At 38.7% G+C, this 20,275-nt stretch overlaps 2 protein-coding genes across 2 annotated transcripts; one reads left to right on the top strand and one right to left on the bottom strand.

Annotated features, from left to right (window-relative positions):
• Nucleotides 1-930: 930 nt before the first annotated feature.
• Nucleotides 931-11,717, bottom strand: LOC126372496 (serine palmitoyltransferase 1). Its single transcript, XM_050018294.1, has 6 exons — nucleotides 11,537-11,717; nucleotides 10,993-11,456; nucleotides 10,425-10,692; nucleotides 8,559-8,718; nucleotides 8,182-8,305; nucleotides 931-2,055 (listed from the first exon to the last, which is right to left on the bottom strand). The coding sequence occupies exons 1-6, from the start codon at nucleotides 11,561-11,563 to the stop codon at nucleotides 1,737-1,739; spliced, it is 1,362 nt and encodes a 453-aa protein (XP_049874251.1). The 5' UTR covers nucleotides 11,564-11,717; the 3' UTR covers nucleotides 931-1,736.
• A 230-nt stretch (nucleotides 11,718-11,947) lies between these two features.
• LOC126372525 (putative inositol monophosphatase 3) lies at nucleotides 11,948-20,216 on the top strand. Its single transcript, XM_050018333.1, has 5 exons — nucleotides 11,948-12,103; nucleotides 12,136-12,663; nucleotides 14,326-14,474; nucleotides 15,941-16,069; nucleotides 16,751-20,216. The coding sequence occupies exons 2-5, from the start codon at nucleotides 12,162-12,164 to the stop codon at nucleotides 16,994-16,996; spliced, it is 1,026 nt and encodes a 341-aa protein (XP_049874290.1). The 5' UTR covers nucleotides 11,948-12,103; nucleotides 12,136-12,161; the 3' UTR covers nucleotides 16,997-20,216.
• The last annotated feature ends 59 nt before the right edge of the window (nucleotides 20,217-20,275 follow it).

Consider the following 20,275-nt stretch of genomic DNA (forward strand, 5'->3'; position numbering starts at 1 on the left):
CTGTATATGCCATTTTACCAAGGCAACAAGTAGGTAGGTAATGTACACATTTCTGTGAACATTTTAATAAATGCAACATTACATTAATACTATTGACGGATTATGTTACTTCAAGAAATAACGTTACAACATTCCTTGGTAACTTCAAGTTACAATACAACGGAATTAAATAAACTTTAAATATTCAGTAATTATTCCATAATATCCATAATATTTATTCCTTTTAAATTTGTTTTCATTTGACACGGAAAGAACACAACATTCTCTATATAATGTAGTATGATTAGAATAACAGATAGATAGACATTGCTATATCTCTGTCCTGCTGTTTACGACATTGCTGCTGATGTTGCTGTTGGCGATATGCTTATCGCCTAGTGCAAAAGAAACGGGAGATACGTCCCTTTGGCACTAAAAGTATGCAGCTTAGTAAGAAAAAGACTAGGGGGTTATAAAGGCCACATGATGCACATATAAATGTAAGTGCGCAATGTGAACAAATAGCAATATTGCTTTTTTACATGAATTGTGGCCTTTTTACACCCCCCCCCCCCCCGGTCTTTTCTTACCCCCCCCCCCGCTATATGTAATTTCAATCATGCTACGTTAAATAGGGTATAGGGCGTTTTCGCATTACCTCTGATCAAAGCCCGAGAATGGCGGATGGTAGAAAATTACTAAGAGATATCGTATGACGGATATCGGATGTAGTCCGAAAGCTACCACTTACCTAAATAGTTCTACTACCATTTCGGGTCCGTTATTTTAAGGATCGTAGTGCAAAAACGCTATTAAAGGTTAAGACTTACACAGAAACCGCTCTTTAGAACAGATTCTCAGAACAAAAAGACATCATAGAACAGAAACATTAGTCACTTTGAAATAAAATGCATGAAAAATACATATTCCTAACCGAAAATACTTTAAATGTACACAAAATAAATAAAATGTATTCCTTAATGAAATATGTACTTAATCATAATGGTTTATGTGTGAACTTTGTACAAGGATTTAAATAATTCCATTTATTTATAGCGTATACCGTTCCGGCCAAGTTTTTAATTCCATATACGACAAATCTACACACACACACAAATATATTGGCACCCTTGCATTTGAAGTCAAATAATAAAATTTAAAAACCAATTCGAGAAAATTTAAAGCGACGGCTAGCTGTCAATTGTATGAGAAATAATTCCTAAATATTAACTGTTTCAAAAAAAAAACAAAACTTGTATCCTTGTCTTGTATTTGAAAACTCAGTCACCAGAGGGCCGAGTTGTTTTATGTCAGGGGTGGTGAACCTTTATACACTTACTTGCCGTTTCTCCCAAATAAATATTCAATGTAGGCACGACGTGCCACCACTGTACTTTAAAGACATTATCGTTTATCAGGCACAAGTTTTCGTACAATTTAAAAGAGAAAATAATTATAAGTGATACTCAAATGTCTCTGAGCATCTGGTTAAGTTTATAAACAACTTACTCCTAAATTAATGCCGTGCATTGGTTCGCCGTGCCCAAATTATTTTGTTTCGTGCCATCAGTGGCACGCATGTAATTGATTCGCCGTGCCCAAATTATTTTGATGTGTGCCATCAGTGGCACCCGTACCATTGGTTCGCCATCACTGCTCTACATATATAAACCACCTAGCGTTTACTAATACACAATATCTTTCCACTCCAATCATTGTACAAAGTTCAATACAAACCTTAAATAACATCCAACAAATCAAACAGGTTGCAAATCGGGTTTCGGACCTACCTTTTCATAAGCTTCGTCCAACAACGAACATATTAGGTCAATATTATCATCATTCAGTTTCCTATTCGACGCTAAACGAATCGACGGCTCGGGACAATCGTGTTCGACGTCCCTGAGGTAAGCAGCTACCGTCATAGCAACGCCCTTTTCTAAGCAATATTGGGTGACGTTCTTCAAATAACTATGCTTCAAACGATCAGTCAATTCTTCCTTCTTTAAGTAAATGTGCTTGATCGGGGAAATTTCGTTGCCTCGGAATGTGTAGTATTTCAGTTGGGAGAGCGCCCTGAAAATTGGAAGGAGAATATGATAAAAAATAATGCATATATTATATTACATAAACACCCTATAAATACGTCGCACTGTTGGGCACAGGCCTCCCTTCAATCAACCGGAGGGGGTATGGAGCATACTCCACCACGCTGCTTCACTGCGGGTTGGTTGTTGTCTTACGGCTAATAGCCGGGACCAATGGCTTCGTGCCCACTAAAGCACGGAATCATCTTACTTTTCCGGACAATCAGGTGATTCAAACCTGAAAAGTCCGCAACAAACAAAGGACAGTCTCACAAAATGATTTTGACAATGTCCCCACTGGGAATCAAACCCAAAAAATAATAAGAATAACAAAATTAGCGACCCGCTCCGGCTTCGTATTATGTGAGTTTTGAGTCAATAACTTCAAAAATATATTAATTTCCATACGAAATTACACCACTTATTTCACCCCATGAAATAATTTATACATTTATTTAAATAATATGTTTTTGAAGTAATTTTTTATTTTTTAAAGTTTCCTACAAACTGTTCCATCCTCTTTTACCCCTTTAGGGGTTGAATTTCGCAAAATCCCGTCCTAGCGAGCACCTACAGCCTAAAAGGAAGCCCCATGCAAAATTTGAGTCTAGCACACTTGTAGTTTCTGAGATTTCGTGATGAGTGAGCAATTTTTGAATTAATGATTTTTCACTATACATAAATGAGAAACTTATTCTGATTTTGCCAAGCACAAGGAAAAAATTATGCTCGCAGGGAATTCCATATCAGTTAGACTCTACTCATCGTTATTTTATTAATAATGTAGTTTCTTATTATCCTCTATACGGCTCTGTAGCCTAGTGATTTGAGCGTTGGTCTTACGATCCGGAGTTCCCGGGATCGATTCCTCGTGGGGACACATGAGAAAAATCACTTTGTGTCCCTAGTTTGGTTAGGACATTACATGCTGATCACTCGATTGTCCGAAAGTAAGACGATCCGTGCGTCGGAAGGCACGTTAAGCCGTTGGTCCCGGTTACTACTTACTGATGTAAGTATGCAGTCGTTACATTGAGTCATGTCAGGGGCCTTTGGCGGCTCAATAGTAACCCTGATCAACCCTGGTGGTTGATGAGGTTGGTAATCCACCTCACAACCCACACGATAGAAGACGATTTTTAACAACAGGCCTGAGGGTGCCCAGTTGGGCCGCGAATCTCGGCTCAGGGCGTCGTCTGAGAGGAAGAATATTTGAAAGAATTAATCGACCCTAGGGGGTCGATAGCGATAAGCGCTGAATGAGGGAAATTCGTCGACCATGCCGGTAGGGTTACATGTCGGCCTTAACAGTTAGGACTAGTTAAAAAGACCGATCAAAAAGAAAGACCGATTCTTACTATCGATAGATCGCCAAGAGTACTAAAAACTGCGAAATATCCTTATTATTAGCAGTGAACTGAAGTAAATAAATAACGTGTAACGTAATAATATCCTCATAACGTGTTTTTCCCTTTAGGTGCACAATGTCCATTTTGCTTTCCTCGTCTGCATCACATGGCTATGAATCACCAGTCTCAATGTAAGTATTCGTTTACGTAACGAAATACCGTGGAAATATTACTGATAACATTCAAAAACTGACCTATAGGTATTTGGCAAAAAGATAAGAAACGAACAAAGTATAACTTAGCGACATATAATATAGAATAATACTACGTATAGAACGGTGAGGAGCTCGGTGGCGCAGCGGTAAACGCGCTCGGTCTGCGATTGTTGAAGTTAAGCAACTTTCGCAAAGGCCGGTCATAGGATGGGTGACCACAAAAAAAAGTTTCATCTCGAGCTCCTCCGTGTTTCGGAAGGCACGTTAAGCCGTTGGTCCCGGCTGCATTAGCAGTCGTTAATAACCATCAATCCGCACTGGGCCCGCGTGATGGTTTAAGGTGATGCGTTTCAGTCAGCTAGGTAACGCTGCGTCAGCAGATGGCGTTACTTCTGCAGTTTTCGCATTTTTTTCCATTTATTCGTTTAGTGTTGATTTCTGACCCGGTAAAATGTTAGTTGGCGAAATCTCACATACATTATCTTTAACTTAAGCTACAATTTTAAAGTATTTACTGCAGATATCATATTGAAACATTGCATCAAAAGTTGGTGTCATTTCAATTTGTGTACAAACACGAAGCTGTCACACACACATGTGAACTAGGTTAGCTATTAAAAGAGATGCATAATTTGAAGTCTGCTTCTACCGTCTATAGGTATGTATGGCGCATTTGGTAAAGCAGTCGCCACCGTTCTTAAGTTTCACGGTTCAAACCCAATTGCTTGTTTTTACTTTTTGTATTTTTTTTACAATTGAATTTGGCGAACCCGTCTATTTGTTACGGAATTTTCAAAAAGTATCACTTTTACCAATAATATTTATTATAATTCTACAATAATGTACTTTGCAATAAAGTACCTTCCGTCTTTATCGTATTTTTTATTTTGTAATATTCTAACAGGCATTAGCCGCATCAGGGAACATGCAGCTAACTCGAAAACTACTGAACGGATTTTCATATGGTTTTCACCAATGAGTAGAGTGATTCATGGGGGTGCTTTAGGATATATAAAATATACAAGTATCTTTTTGTATAAATTCGTGTATGTATGGTTGAATTTTTCCTCTTTTGCATTTCGGACCCACGATACCCCTGTAGGTCTACCGAAAAGTCCACAATAGCATATTATGTCTATCTTTTGAGGATCACTTACTATAACTTTGATTAGAGTCCGTGAGACGACATCTTTCAATCAGATTCAAACAAAGATCGACCTTATTATTACGGCACTAAGTCTGTCCGTCAATATTTCCACAATATAAACAGCATAATATGTCATATTAATGATATTATGTATAAAGAATTGTGTAAATATTTGTATTGTATGACCTTACAAATAACGATCACAGTACAGTAATAATAAGGTAGATTTTTTCTAAATTGCGTCGGTTCAAACTTTGTCGCATCGCGTTTGAAAGATGTAATAGCGCTTCAGGAAGTCCCGCAAGCACGGCGCTGATGTCGCAGTATCCGCATATAATTATTATGGCTTGTCATTTAGTTCCAATAAAATCCGCGGGACTTCATACGCGGACCGGACTCATCGAAATCCTTGGATACGTTTGTCAGTGACAGCTGGTGATAGCATGCGGGACACTTAGCAGCTAATCGAATTCTATGTTGTGTATATTTACGCGTGGTGTTTATTGTTATGTTAGTTAGTTCAGGTTAGGACGTCTTTTTTTAACGAGGACGTTAGGCTGGGACGTTTTGAAGTACAGTAGTATTTTGATATACACGCGGCCTGAAATGGGCTGTTTCGCGGACCTGAACTGATTAAAACTCATAAATAAGTCAAATAGAAAAAAGAAAAAGATTTTCGTTAGTTTAGATCTGTCATTTAGTATTGTTTACACCTATATAAGAATTTCAAAATTTATCTTATTTTTAATTGTTTTAGTTTTCCCCAAAGGGCAAGGCAAAAGGGAACTATGCCCATACAGCCATGTCTTGTGTTTTTTTCTTGATGATGATTAATGAAATGATGAATGGTGATGACGATAAATGATGAAACCTAAGCCCCCACCCTCGGAGCAGACTCCTACTCCGAACCCCAAACGAAGTAAGCGGCTTGTTGGTGCGAAGCGAAAATAGATAGGTACACTTTGTTTATTGAATATTCCGATATAATAACACTATCGCGAATGTTTTCCGACTAACTTAATGCGATCATTAACCACAAAACATCACTTCATATTAATTATTTAGATTATTCAATGAAGAAAGCAACCTTCCCGTTCCCGTTCCCACCAAAAAGCCCGCGGCAAAGAGAATATAAATAAATCTCTACGTTTTGGATGGAAAAACAATTAATTATAATGACCTGACCACTATTTTGGCCGGCAAATGCAACAACGTTTTTTATTTGTTTGATTTCCCCGAAGTGCAAGGCAAAGGGAACTATGCCCATACAGCCATTTCTTTTTATGTATTGACTTTTTATTATAATATATGTCCTCTTTTAAAACACGGTACTTATCCATTATATAAAATGTTTAAATAATATGCGTTTAAACAAAAATATTTTTCCAATATTCCTTTTCTCAGATTGTAGTATTTTTAGTTTATTATTTATATTTATTCTCTTCATACAAAATCTCTTTATAAATTGTCACTGACATTCTATAACTTGTCAAGCAGTCAAAGCCTTTAGAGAAAAAAAAACTATCACGCACACAAACTAACATTGACACCTCTACACGCACAGCAAATACACTGTAATCTGCACCACTACAAATGTAGAATTGATCAAAATTGAGGATCTGAAATATGGTACTTCTCGTATTCGGACCCTAAATTTTTGTTAATTAGCGAAAATAATACACCAAAATATTACTATTTATTGGTTTTAAAACAATATTCCTCTATCCGCTTTCCTGTAGCTTTTTTTTTTTTTTTTTTTTTTTTTTTTTTTTTTTTTTTTTTTTTTTTTGACGTGACTTATTGTAGATTTGCCGCAGATGGCATTAACTACTTGGCCGGACAAATGGGGAGCGCTGAAGGCTCTCACCCGGTACAACGTTTAAGACAACAGGCCTGAGGGTGCCCAGTTGGGCGCGAACCTCGGCTCAGGGCGTCGTCTGAGAGGAAAAATATTTGAAAGAATTAATCGACCCTAGTGGGTCGATAGCGATAAGCGCTGAATGAGGGAAATCGTCGACCACGCCGGCGGGGTCGGTATCGGGGTCCTGAAGTGTTTGGTGTCGCGAGCTGATTGGCTGCCTCTATGGCTAGAGTAATCGGGTCGTCGGGATCGTATATTACGTCCTTCGGACGCCGATACTTTTCAGTACCGTCCCTAAGCGGGATGTATTCGGAAGCCGCAACTACCAGGGGATTTGGGTGGTGCGGAGCAGAATCGAAAAAACGTTTGGAAGCTAATTTGAGCCATTGGGCAATGGTTGGCAGACCTAGGTCAATGTGCAGATTTTCATTGCGAAGGAACCACGGAGCTCCCGTGGCTTTCCGCATGAAACGATTTTGTATTACCTGTAGACGGTGGTTTCCTGTAGCATTGCATCAACTTTTGTATGGAAAACGAATCACCTTAAGGCCCGATCTCCCTATCCATCCATAGGGAAGGCCCGAGCCCCAGCAGTGGAGACGTTAATGGGTTGATGATGATGATGATGGAATGTTAACTCTCCGTCCCGCGCTAATTTGTATCGGGCGGCGACTTCACCCCCTCTGGGCCTTAGTTTAGTTTAAATGGCCGTTAACCGCTAATGAGTAAGGAGTAGCGCATGCGGATTGTCTGTCTCGCTCGCACTTACGGTAAGAATGTAATTTTTGTATGGAGTGTCCGAAGTATGCTCCAACGTCTATCACAATCCTAATCTCCAAGATTTAAACGTCAAATTTCCAGCTTTAACAGGATGTTTTTAGACGCCACAATATGGTGTAAGTATCAACGATACAACCGCTTACAAGGATTCCTAGCAGTTTCCTTCAAGAAACACGAATACAAAGGAAAATATCGATGCATTAAGTACAATACAATGTCCCGTACTGGAATTCCCAGTATATTTGATTCTACACAGACTCTGAATTGTTGAAAACATCCTCCTATTTTTTATGATAGGAGTCATAATCCTGACCAGCCGTGGTAGCCCAGTTGGTAGAACGCTTGCCTCTCACTTTGAGGTCGCAGGTTCGAATCCAGCACGCACAGGCCTAAACCAATGATTGTCGAATTTGTTTTCGAATTCATGTTTGGATCATAAATGATTATCACGAGCTCAGCGGTGAAGGAAAACATCGTGAGGAAATCCACATTGCCGAGAAATGCATTTTCGGAGGTATGTGACCTAACCTATATTGGGCTGGTTCTCCCTTCGCGGGTTGGAAGGTCAGGCAGGCAGTCGCTTCTGATAAAACCGGAAATGTCAAATCTTCAGTTTAGTTAAGCGGACCCTGTGAAAAGCGGGATAATGCTAGGGATGTCTTATAATCCTGACACACTTCCATGCTTACATTTACCCCGTAGAAAAACCTGTTTCAATCTCACGTGAACTGAAAATACATAAAAAGAAACAGAATATACTCACTTGTTCAATTTCCTAGAGATTTCGTCCAGTTCGTCGATGATTTCCGGTTTTTCCTCTATGATATCGAGAGCCGATATCGCTGCCTGCGTCAACATCGGCGGCAGAGACGCACTGAAGCAGTAGCCTGGATAGATAACATAGTAAGTTAGAAGTTATATTTTGCTACTATGATACAGGGTGTTAGCGACATGGTAGCGAGCATTCCGTAATTTTCAAGGTAGAAAGCTAAAAATTGGTTAGACTATTTGTGAGTAACAACAACATCGTACCTCATTTTTTTGACCCCAACCCATTCAAAGAGGGGGTGAAATTGTTGAAAACGCGAGGGAAGCCGCGGGCAATAGCTAGTTAAATATAAAGCCTTAGGAAATACATACCCAGCCCGGACAATCGTTGGTGCTCGACGATGAAGTGCGTGCCGGCGCAGAAGCCTCCGATGGTCGCGAACGAGTGCTCCAGCGAGCCCACTATCAGGTCGATCTCGTCGCGAGGAATGTCCAGATACTCCGTGATGCCGCGCCCGTGCTTGCCTATGACCTGGTTGGAACATACATTTATTACAAAATCGTATTTCCTAGTGTGACTTTGAAATAGACTACTATGGGCGCCACAACACTGGCGTCAGACGTGGCCCTATTATTCAATAAAAAAGTAGGATGGAGAATGCCACTCCGACAAGAGCGTGGCTTTTAAATTTGTGATGAGTAGAACAGGTACATTATGTGGTCTCCGAAGCAGTCTGGCGAAGCAGATCATCGTTGGGCAAATGGATGGCAAACGTGCGCGAGGAAGGGCACCTACGAGGTGGTCTGACATCCTGAAGAAGACGGTGGGCGACAGCATACAGAGGGCGGTCCACGCAGCATGGCTATATGCCGTATATAGTACCGAGTGGAAAACCATAACCTGTGGTCGCGATCCTCAGCAGTGAGGGAGCGACAAAGAAGAAGAAGAACGGGCACTCCTCCGCGCACTAGTTCGTATACTGCCAAGCACTCTAGCTCTACTTAGTCTAAACGGATCTCAACCATTAAGGAGTAAGGGAAAGCGCGAAGAATGTCTGTCCTGCTCACACTTAAGCGAGATAAGATATTTATTGCATTCCTGATGTTTTTACAGAGGTCTTAAAAGTAGAGGAAGGTACAAACAGGAACCCTGTAAAGGCACTACAACAACAACTTAACATTATACAGAATGAAAACAGAAAACCAAGAATAAAAAAAAAAAATAAAGAGTAGAATAGAGATTTTTGTATTGAGTGCCCGGGCTGTTGAAAACCTCGAAAGAATGTTAGATAAAGGCAAACAAAGTAACCAAATTCACACATACACTAATTGAATCCAAATGGCTGGTATTCAGTAACTGGGCCAACCAATAATTGTAATAAGTATGTGGTAATTTTTTATGTTTGCAGATGCAATTTACTAGCCGATCTAAATTTTATTTGTTTAGTATGGTACCCATGTTAGTTTTTTAATTGATAAGTTGTCACTTATGTTTAGTTTCATTCATACAATGGGATTTCATGTATCAGTGGTTTATTTAACAATGTAATACTTTAATTATATAAATAAATAAAAAAAATATTGTTGATTTTTTTTTACTTGCCCTCAGATGGCATTAACTATTTGGCTGGACAAACATGATCATTAAAAAATCATATAGATAATTATAAAAAAAAAAACAAAAAAATGGGGTTGCCATTTCATAATATTGTTAATCATACATTTATGTATGAAAGCCATACACATCCATTTAGTCATCTTACCACACTAATTACGGACAGATTAGACACAGCACACCCCTAATTGCTATGGGGGTGGTCAGAGCCAGCAGTCAAGATAACTTGATACATACTAAAATCCTTTAATTAGTTCATTTTAATTCTTGATTTTAATCCTAATTTTCATTTTCATTAATCTAATTTAATTTTAATTTCTAGTGTATAATTTTTAATATTTTAGTAATTTTTATATTAAACATTTCTGTATTTATTATTTTGCTGTGGATATTATTATGGTCTGAAAATAAAGTTATTTGAACTAAAATGAAATGTAATTGACTATGTATCTTTTTGTGTGTCTAATAAATATTATAAGAAATGGTAAATCTTTAGAAATAAAAAATAACCTATCACCTTGATCTAACAGGATACTTGGAGAGGTGCGGGCCGGTAAGATCATCTTGTGATGGATGTACCTCTGACTACCCCAATTGGGGTTATAAACAAAAATTGAGCTCACCCCAATAGTCAGGCTCTCATCCAAAATTATTCGTAGTTTGTATTGCCGTGCCAACTTCACCATTCTTTTCAATGGGCACATTTCACCGGTGTTAAAAAAGATAGCTTCGGTGACGAGGAATGCTCTCCTTTTGGGGTTCAGTTCTTTTTTTTTAGCTGCTTCAGAGAGTAATTCCTCAAGGTGGTCTGCATCATTGTGACGGAAGTATCGGATCGTGCTTCGGGCAGCATCTAAGCCTTTTTGGATGGCGAACCAGACTTTTTCATCCCTGCAGTAAAGAAGAACATTGTAATTGTATATTGTGTAGTAAATATATTAATTAGAAAAAGGGATTTTAAGCTAGTCTGAACTCTGAATTGTTCTTTAGTTTAGAAAATCAGGGAGGTTAAAAATGCCACTTATAAGAGATTCTAGTAAATAGTAAATGGAATTAGTAACACTAAGAAAAATCCAGCATCAATCAACAAAAATAATGTCCGAAATTTAACATTCCAAAGGTGTTTTATTAAATAAATTTCCCAGAAGCTGGGAGAATTTAAAAAGGAATATTATTATTATAAATACTTACACAAAAATTATATCGTTCTTTTTAGCATAAGATGGAATGGCACTAGCTATGGTAGAGAAGCCATAGGAATATACACAGGTTTCCTCCACCTCCATGAACTTGGCCAGTCTCTCTTCTAGTTCTAAATGGACATCTATGGTCCCATAGAACCCTCTGGGACCACAGGACCCTACACCATATTTACTCAGAGATTTCAGTGCACTATCCATTATGCTTTCTTCTTTGTCCAGGTTTAAGAAACTGGTAGCACCAACATTCAACACTTTGTCGTCAATCCTACCCATTAAAGGGGGTTCTTCAACAACAACGTCATGCTCGATCAACGGCAATGGTTTCCACTCCACAGACTTTTCCTTACACTGGTTCTCCTGGTAACGCTTTTTCGACTTCCTCTTCGCGTACAAGTAGTAATAAGTTGATATAAAAACTACTTGCAGAGCGATGACTAATGTCCACCATCCGGCCTGAAATATAGTTTCAAGTATAAAACATCGAATTCTGCTTAAAAGCAATAAAATATCGATAAAATGATCACATTAATCACCATATCATAAATATCCACTAAAATCATTTTGGGGCAGTTTTGGTATCGTTATATATAGTACGGACACGACTGAGTTTGTAGTCGGAGCTATATTATTAGTAAAAACACGAAAAAGTGTGCTCTTGCAAAGCCGACGAGCAAACGAAACACATGCAGGCAAAAGCTGAGACTGGCAGAATAATTAGAAACGTCAATGTCAAAAATCCATAGACAAAAGTGAAATTTAGTATTGTTGCCAATGTATAATACCGGAAGTGATTCATAGCTGAAAGAAGTTCAAAAAGTGAGTGAGACAATCATGACCTAAACTGAAATTCAATGAAACCAGGCCAAAATTAAAAAAAAATGTTTTTGAACGAAAAGTGGACTATCACTATTTTGAATTTATGACATTTGTAATTTGTATTGTATTGTATCGAAAATCATATCATCCACCTCAACAAATTATATTTTATTGGTTTTATTATTATTATTTTGAACTGTGTCTACAATGTTTATTGCTTACAGTAACAGTATCAATTAAGTATTTCCAAATTAGCAATTTTAATTAACGTGCATATAAACACGGTGATTATTTATAAATCTTTATAACGTGATAGTAATACCATAATACATAACATTCACGATGAATTTCGGCGGCACATTGAGGATAAATAAGTTTGCTTGTTTTACCGTGATTTTTATACTATTTGTTATTATATACTGGCGGTCCGGAAGCAACAGTTACCCAACAGACACGAGTGATTTTGTCAATTTGAAATACTTGCTTAAAGGCGCTATACATGCAGCCGAGAGGGGTGGACTGAAAGTAACCGACGGTAAAAACCATGAGCTGAATGTAAAGAGTAAAGGGAAGACTCAGGAGGGGGCGAATGACCCAGTAACGGACGCGGACTATGCATCTCATTGTGCAATGTATTATAGTTTGAAGAAGGCGTTTCCAAAAGTAACTGTGGTTTCCGAAGAGCACTCGAAAGGAGACCCTGATTGTGAAAAACAGGAGCCTATGGACGTAGAGGCTATGATGCTGTCACAGAAGTCTATAGAAAACTTGCTTGATGAACATGTTATGGCTAAAGATGTGACAATATGGATTGATCCTTTAGATGCCACTCAGGAGTATACAGGTAAAAGCCTTCTCATTGTTTCCCATTATAAAACTGGTCAGATATGTGTCAATATCACATAGGATTTGTGCTTGGTTTTGGCTTGCCCCTAATACATGGGCCTTAAACATAGATGTCGATTAGTGGGTCTAATAGGCACTATATACCTCTGCCTACCCCTTTGGGGGTACAGGAGTGGTGCAATGTAAGAGCAGATATATGCAGTCATACTTCTCCCAGTATTGTACAAGTAAACTTGTAAATAAACGTGGCCATTTAAAAACTGAACATTTTCATACATCATAAAACATTATCAGGCTATAAATAAATTGCTGGTGCGGCAATAATCATGAAAACTAGCGTCCTTATCTCTCTTCATGATTTAATTAAACATAGTTGAAGTGTGATAATAAACTTATTTCGGGCATTTTCATACATACATAAAAACTCACACGTTTGTCCCACCAGAGTGGTACAGACTATGGAATTCCATTTACTTCGATTCTGACTCACTTCTATTCAGAGTAGATTGTACTGAACCTTTTTTAAGGACATCTCCACTTTGGTACATGTACATCCTTCTAGGTCTTCCTCTGCCAGCCCTAGCACCAACCTTCGCTTTATATACATGGGCATTTTCACTATATAAATAATCAATTTGTTGTGGATTGGGATTTCAAAATTCATAATTATAAATGTTCATCATACTATACATCTTGGGATGAATATCAGGAATGTAATGACTGTGGCTCTGCCCACCTCCATAGCGTCCCTTAGCTTACAACACCGCTCAAGTCGAAAATTGGCGGTTTTTACATTTCATTGGATGAAGAAGAAAATAAAGGTTAAAATAAAGTAAATCGTCAAAATAAGTACTTATAAATAATTATTTATTAACCGCTAACTAGAGTATGTATTAAGTAGCAATAAAAAAATCTACAGATATTTTAAATAAGACATTTTTTTTCGTCTCCTGTAAAGTTGGTAAAAATGACTTAAGCGGTGTTGTAAGCTAAGGGACGATAGGGATACAGTGTGACTTTATGTACAGATATTATAATGTAAAATATTTTTAGTTATTTTACATTAGAGTGTTAAACAGGATATACCTAGTAGAGTTACTATATCCGTTGTAACTTAGCATGATTTGAATGAAAGCAGGATAAAGATATAGTATAGCGCCTAGAGCGAAAGAGACGTTTTATGTCACTTTCGTGCTAATAATATACAGCTTAAGGTAAAGGTGAACGCGCATCTAGACGCGCCGCGGGAGCCGCACGCGCCGAAGTCATCGCATTTTGCGGCAAAATGCGGGTCGTGCGGCGCGGATCGGTGCACGACGATGTATACGATTTCTTACAAAGATTTATAAAATGCGATGACTTCCTCGCGAGCGGCTCCTGTGGCGCATCTAGGTATAATCATGCTACGTTAAAAGGGATATAGTTGAACCTGTTAGGTAACAATTAATTATTGTTATTGTTTTTTTTTCTAATAGACACATGAAATAACTTCTACTACTGATGTTAGTGTACTTCCGGAACGGAACGGGGCGGTATCTTTTTTGAGGAATTTATTAAGTTTTTTTCTTCAGTAGATACATTGGTGTTGGTAGAATCATTGTCCCTAAATGCAGCCATGAACAATAAAAAGTCAAGTGGTTATAAAAGTTTTTGTTTTCAGAGGCCCTGTACAAGTATGTGACAACTATGGTCTGTGTTGCCGTAAAGGGAGTACCTGTTATTGGAGTAATACACTACCCATTCCCTCCTCAGACTTACTGGGGGTGGATGACCAAGCAAACATCAAGTAACATTGCCAAAGTGTTATATGTAAGTATTAATGTGTCTTCATCTTACTTTTCGGACAATCAGGTGATCAGCCTGTAACGTCCTAACCAAACTAGGGATCACAAAGTGATTTTTGTGATATGTCCCCACCGGGATTCGAACCCGCGACCGGAGATCGTGAGCCCAACGCTCAACCACTGGACCATGGAGGCAAGTAAGATGATCCGTGTTTCGGAAGGCACGTTAAGCCGTTGGTCCCGGTTATTACTTACTGATGTAAGTAAGTAGTCGTTACATGAGCCATGTCAGGGGCCTTTGGCGGCTCAATAATACCCCTGACACCAGTATTGATGACGTTGGTAATTCACTTCACAACCCACACGATAGAAGAAGAAGAATGTGTCTTCAATCTGTTAATAAGATCAGTAACTGAAAGCACAAGTTTTAGTGATGCAAAAATTACTCCAGTTATGAAATAACTTGTAATGTATTCCTTTATTTAAAAGATGTGTCGCTGTTGCTTTTCTTGTTTCTTGTCATTTAAAGCATCTTGCGAAATGACGTAGATTTAAAAATGTTAAATTGACTTTCAACAAGTTTATCCATGATAATTATGTTGAATAAATGATTCTAATTTCTGCAAAAGAGAGAGAAATATCAGAGCGACGTTTTCACCGCGCGGTGTAGCGGTCATGGAACCCTAAATCTAATGTGGGCCCGATACGAATTGGTGTGGGTTGGAGAGTTACCGTACTATAACATAACATAAATAGCTGTATGTAGTATCGTTCCTTATTCTATAGTAATAAGTCGGATATTTCCAATTTTTTGTCCCACTACTACTTTTTTTGTGCGCTGGTAGAGGAAGGCCTAGAAGAACATACATTGGCCAAATCGTCGATATCCTTAGGAAAGGTTCAGTGCGATCTGCTCTGAACCATTGTGGTTGTATGAAATGATTAATGAATGTAGAGGAAACAAGAGAAGTGTGTCAGGATCGAAGCAAATGGAATTCCATGGTCTCTGCTGACCCCGGTGGGAAATCGGCGTGAGTTTATGTATGTAAGTTTACTCACGCTGGTGTCACTCTTTTCCCATTTGGATGTACTAAAGATTTCATTTCCCATTGTAAAACCTTCATTGACATCGCTAATTTAAGAGCCACGATCTTGTCAGTGTAGCCCATGCTACTTTTTAGGGAAAAATAGGACAGTGGTTTACCTCTTGCCTTCCGCCCCGCTGTACTCTGTCTGACGCGAGTGTGATGGCGCCCAGAGTAGTCTATTTCAAAGCCGTACTAGTCCTCCTGTGCTCCGCTTCTGAATAGTACTGACAGTTACTGCTGCCCTCCGTCAGGTTCCAAGTTACAGTCCCTGTGACTCGCCTCTTCCGTCCTGCATTGCCGTAACGACGGCTCCCATCTCCGCCTCTGCAACCGTTGGGGTCTTCACCCGTAACCCTGGGCAAGGGTTCTACGTCTTCACTAAATAACGGTTTTTTTTTTTCAGAAAGAAGAAAATAAAGAGAAGCCCCGGGTAGTTGTGTCACGGTCGCATCCTGGCAGAGTGGAACACATCGCTAAAGAGGCTTTTGGACCAAAGACTACGTTTGACAAGGCTGCCGGCGCAGGTTATAAGGTATACGAGTATAGTTTTATTGCGGTTGTCAGTGTCGTGCAGGGTACACAGTTATGGTATCCATCACTGACCAGCGCATGCGGAGCGGATTCCGAACCATTCATGACACACACATGACTTTGACATGACAATAGGTGAAAGGATTCGTCATATTGCGTGGATGTTTAGGAAGATCGTGCAGTGTAGAAGCCGTAATTTTATTTTATGTCATCGGTGAATTGGACATGATCATATCAGGTCACGTTAACTCACTCACCATATTTTCTAATAGATTTCATATCATGAGGAATATCATCATCTGCCTAGCATTGTCCCGGTTTCACGGGGTCCGCTTACCTAACCTGAAGATTTGACGGGTCCGGTTTTTTACAGAAGCGACTGCCTGTCTGATCTTCCAACCCGCGAAGGGAAAACCAGCGCAATACAGGTTAGGTCACATACCTCCGAAAATGCATTTCTCGGGAATGTGGGTTTTCTCACGTTGTTTTCCTTCACCGCTTAGCACGTGATAATCATTTATGATACATTGGTTTAGGCCTGTGGTTCGAAATTGCGACATCAGAATGAGAGGCGAGCGTTCTACCAAATGGGCTACCACAGCTCTCATATCAGGAGGAATATATCTACACGAAAAAAGAAGGTACTCACTTAGTTAAAAAAACACAATTTATAAATTTGCAGGTGATGGGTGTTGTCAATGGTACGTACGACGTGTACCTCCACGAGACGGCGATAAAGAAATGGGACCTTTGCGCTGGCGACGCGATCATCAAATCCGTAGATGGCAAAATGACCACAGCTAAAGGAGATCTCATAGACTACTCAGCAGATAGCCCAGTCAAGGTGACGGAAGGCCTTCTAGTGACGAGGTTCGACCACGCTTATTACCTGAGCAAATTGCCCAATATTCTGTCCGCTACGCCTTAAGATTGTGCCAATGGACTTATTGTGATGTGATAAAAATTAAGAATCAGGTTGACTATGACGCTGTGTGACGTGGATATATAAAACCTATGGGACGTGCAGGTCAAAATGGAATAGCTCATTTGTACAATAGGGCTACCACGGCCACACAAGCTCGCATCTGTGCGGGGCGGAAAGTTTCCCTTGTATAAGCAGTATTGTGTTGTTTATTCTATGTCAGACGGAGCGGAGTAATCATAGCGAGCGAGTGAGAATGACTCTGTCGCTTTCTCGCTCACTGCTATTAGTTAATTCGGTCTCTATTCTGCTTTTAACGGTTGTCATACTACCCAATCCATCGCGCCCGATGCGTCAAGGTCACGGGCTCGGCGATCGGGATCGTGTGGTCTAATAGCAAATTGGTGGGCGTAACCATGGTAACCGTGGTTATAAGCCCTCACGGGGCATTGCAGACTCAACAAGCACCTACATAGAATGGAGCTGACCAAGTCCCTTTATGCAGATTGTGTTTAAAGGAGGACAGTAGAAGCTGAGCACTGGGGGGCCACATGATGGATCTCCAGGAGGTCATTTAGCTTCCTCCCAAAAAGACGCTCGATCTAATCGAACGGATTGGTCTAGAGGAGAAGTTTTAAATGTACGTATTTGGTCACAATAGAACTTGCTAGGTCGCAGTGGCCATTCGGGCTGCATCAGTTCGAGTCCTCTCAAACTCAAATAATAATAATCTGCAATAGTCCTACACGAACCGGGGATTGTCGGAGATGCACTCCCATAGTGCATACAGGGATAATCACCGGTTGGTGTCACACAACATTTAGAGTAAATTGTCTTAAGGGGCCTCTACGTGTAGGCTTCGGCCCCACACACGCCTTCCAAATAGGCCCGAGACTGTTGTCAAGATCGCGTCAATGTGACAGTTCTTATATAAAAACAGGGACTTGAGTATGGTCTAGAGGGCAGTCTCGGCTGAGATTAGTTTATTAATACCACCCCTAGAGACCGCCTCCATAAGATACCAACCCCATATTATGGTTATATCTTGAAAATTAATAGTTTATCAACTTGTTACGAATGTTAGATCTTTTTAAAAATAATGACGTAAGTAAATGAGGAATTTTCCAGGCTATGTTCCTCAAAAAGTACATAGTTAGCACTGTACAGATTTGCCTTCGTTTATCCTTCTAATTTCATGGATAACAGACATATGCATCTTTTATCTTTGTTTTTGGGTATACAGGGTGTTAGTGACATCGTAACGAAAATTTTGAGGGATGATTCAGACCATGATTCTGAGTTGATATCAAGTGGAATTTTCCGTCGCAAAAGTATGGATAGGAAAATAATTGAAAAAAAAAAACACAAAAAAATTCATGAATTTTTTGACAGGAAATTCCACTTGATATCAACTCAGAATCATGGTCTGAATCATCCCCCTCAATATTCGTTACGGTGTCACTAACACCCATACCTACTTGTATGGCTACCGTATGTACTTGTGCGGGGTGTAAGTGACATCGTAACGAATACTGAGAGGGATGATTCACCTGATTATTCTGAGTTAATATCAAGTGGAATTTTCCGTCGCAAAAGTATAGAATTGAAAATAATTTTAAAAAACTAAAAAAAATACATGATTTTTGCGACGGAAAAATCCACTTGATATCGACTCAGAATCACGGTCTGACTCATCCCTCAAAGTTTTCGTTACGATGTCACTAACACTCTGTATGTAAATGATGACCCTTGTCACTACACCTAGGTATACAACATTCTCCATCCATTATTATTCTGATCAAAATGAAGAGAAGCAATATAGGCAGCAACACAATTCTATACGTATTTGATTCAAATATCAATTAACAATTATTTTTTTGTCTGCGCCATTACATTATACATATATTTGATAAATAATGTACCCGAGTAATAAGAAAATAGGGTAATTATCACGTTAATTCTGAACAGCGCCATCTATATTGTTTTTGGTGAACGTAGCCTGGAAAGTTCCTCATAATGATTTGCATAATGTTTTTTTTTGTATCACAAATTATGAACTCGAATATTAATGTATGAGTTTGTATGGTTACTTACTATGTACATGCTGGATTACACATTCAAACATCGTGGATTTACTTCTTATCGTGTGGGTTGTGAGGTGGATTACCAGCCTCATCAACCCTGGTTACAGGGTTACTATTGATCGGCCAAAGGCCCCTGACATGACTCATGTAACGACTACATTCTTACATCAGTAAGTGGTAACCGTGAACGACGGCTTAACGTGCCTTCCGATGCACGGACCATCCTACTTTCGGGCAATCAGGTGATCAGCCTAATGAATACTGAGGGGGTTTATTCAGACCATGACTCTTAGTTGATATCAAGCGGAATTTCATGTCGGAAACATCATGAAAATTTTTGTTTTTAAATTATTTTCAGTTCCATACTGTTGCGACGGAAAATTCCACTTGTAATCAACTCAGAATCATGGTCTTAATCATCCCTCAAAGTTTTCCTTACGATGTCACTAACACCTCTATATGAATTCAATTGGTTCAAATATGGCGTCGCGCGCTTTATACGGTTGCCATAACATGACTGTTGGAATAGTCATTTGAATTTTCATACAACGCTAAGTAGGCATTTAATAATATCAATTATTAAATTTATTAAAATTTAATTAAAATAATACGTAAACGCGATACATTTTAAATTCATGAATTAGGGCTGTGAAATTTTGAAAATATGATTTTCCTTGATAGCAGATTTTTAAAAAAAGGTTTAGCTAGCAAAGGCCCTGAATTTTCAGTCGTTTTGCTAGCTAAATTAGTATGTGTTTATAAGTATAGTTATAAATGTAAGTTCATAACAAATTCAAAAAATGTAAAATCTAGGAAATGAAATACCTGTTAATCATGTGTTGGGTTATTGAAATGAGGTTATTTAATTAATAAATTCCCGGCCTAAATCTTAATCGTCGTAAATCTATAGTATTTCGTTTTTATTAACTATTTATTTTGTATTAATAACATCCAAAGGTTGTGGACAGACAGTCTTGCTATGACTTACCCCTAATTTTTTTACTTAATTTATAATTTAAATTGTGTTTGTTAAATATTTTTGTACATTTTCTTATATAATTCTGTCTTTTCTGATTAATTTGTGTGTGAAATCAAAATCGACTGTAAATAATTTATTGTATATATTTTGTTAAATAAAGAGACTGTTTAAAACATGGCTTTTTATTCATGGAGAGCAGTAACTGTTAATAAAACAAAGAAA

The sequence above is a fragment of the Pectinophora gossypiella genome, chromosome 14, assembly GCF_024362695.1.
Source record: "Pectinophora gossypiella chromosome 14, ilPecGoss1.1, whole genome shotgun sequence".
In the NCBI taxonomy this organism is placed as follows: domain Eukaryota; kingdom Metazoa; phylum Arthropoda; class Insecta; order Lepidoptera; family Gelechiidae; genus Pectinophora; species Pectinophora gossypiella.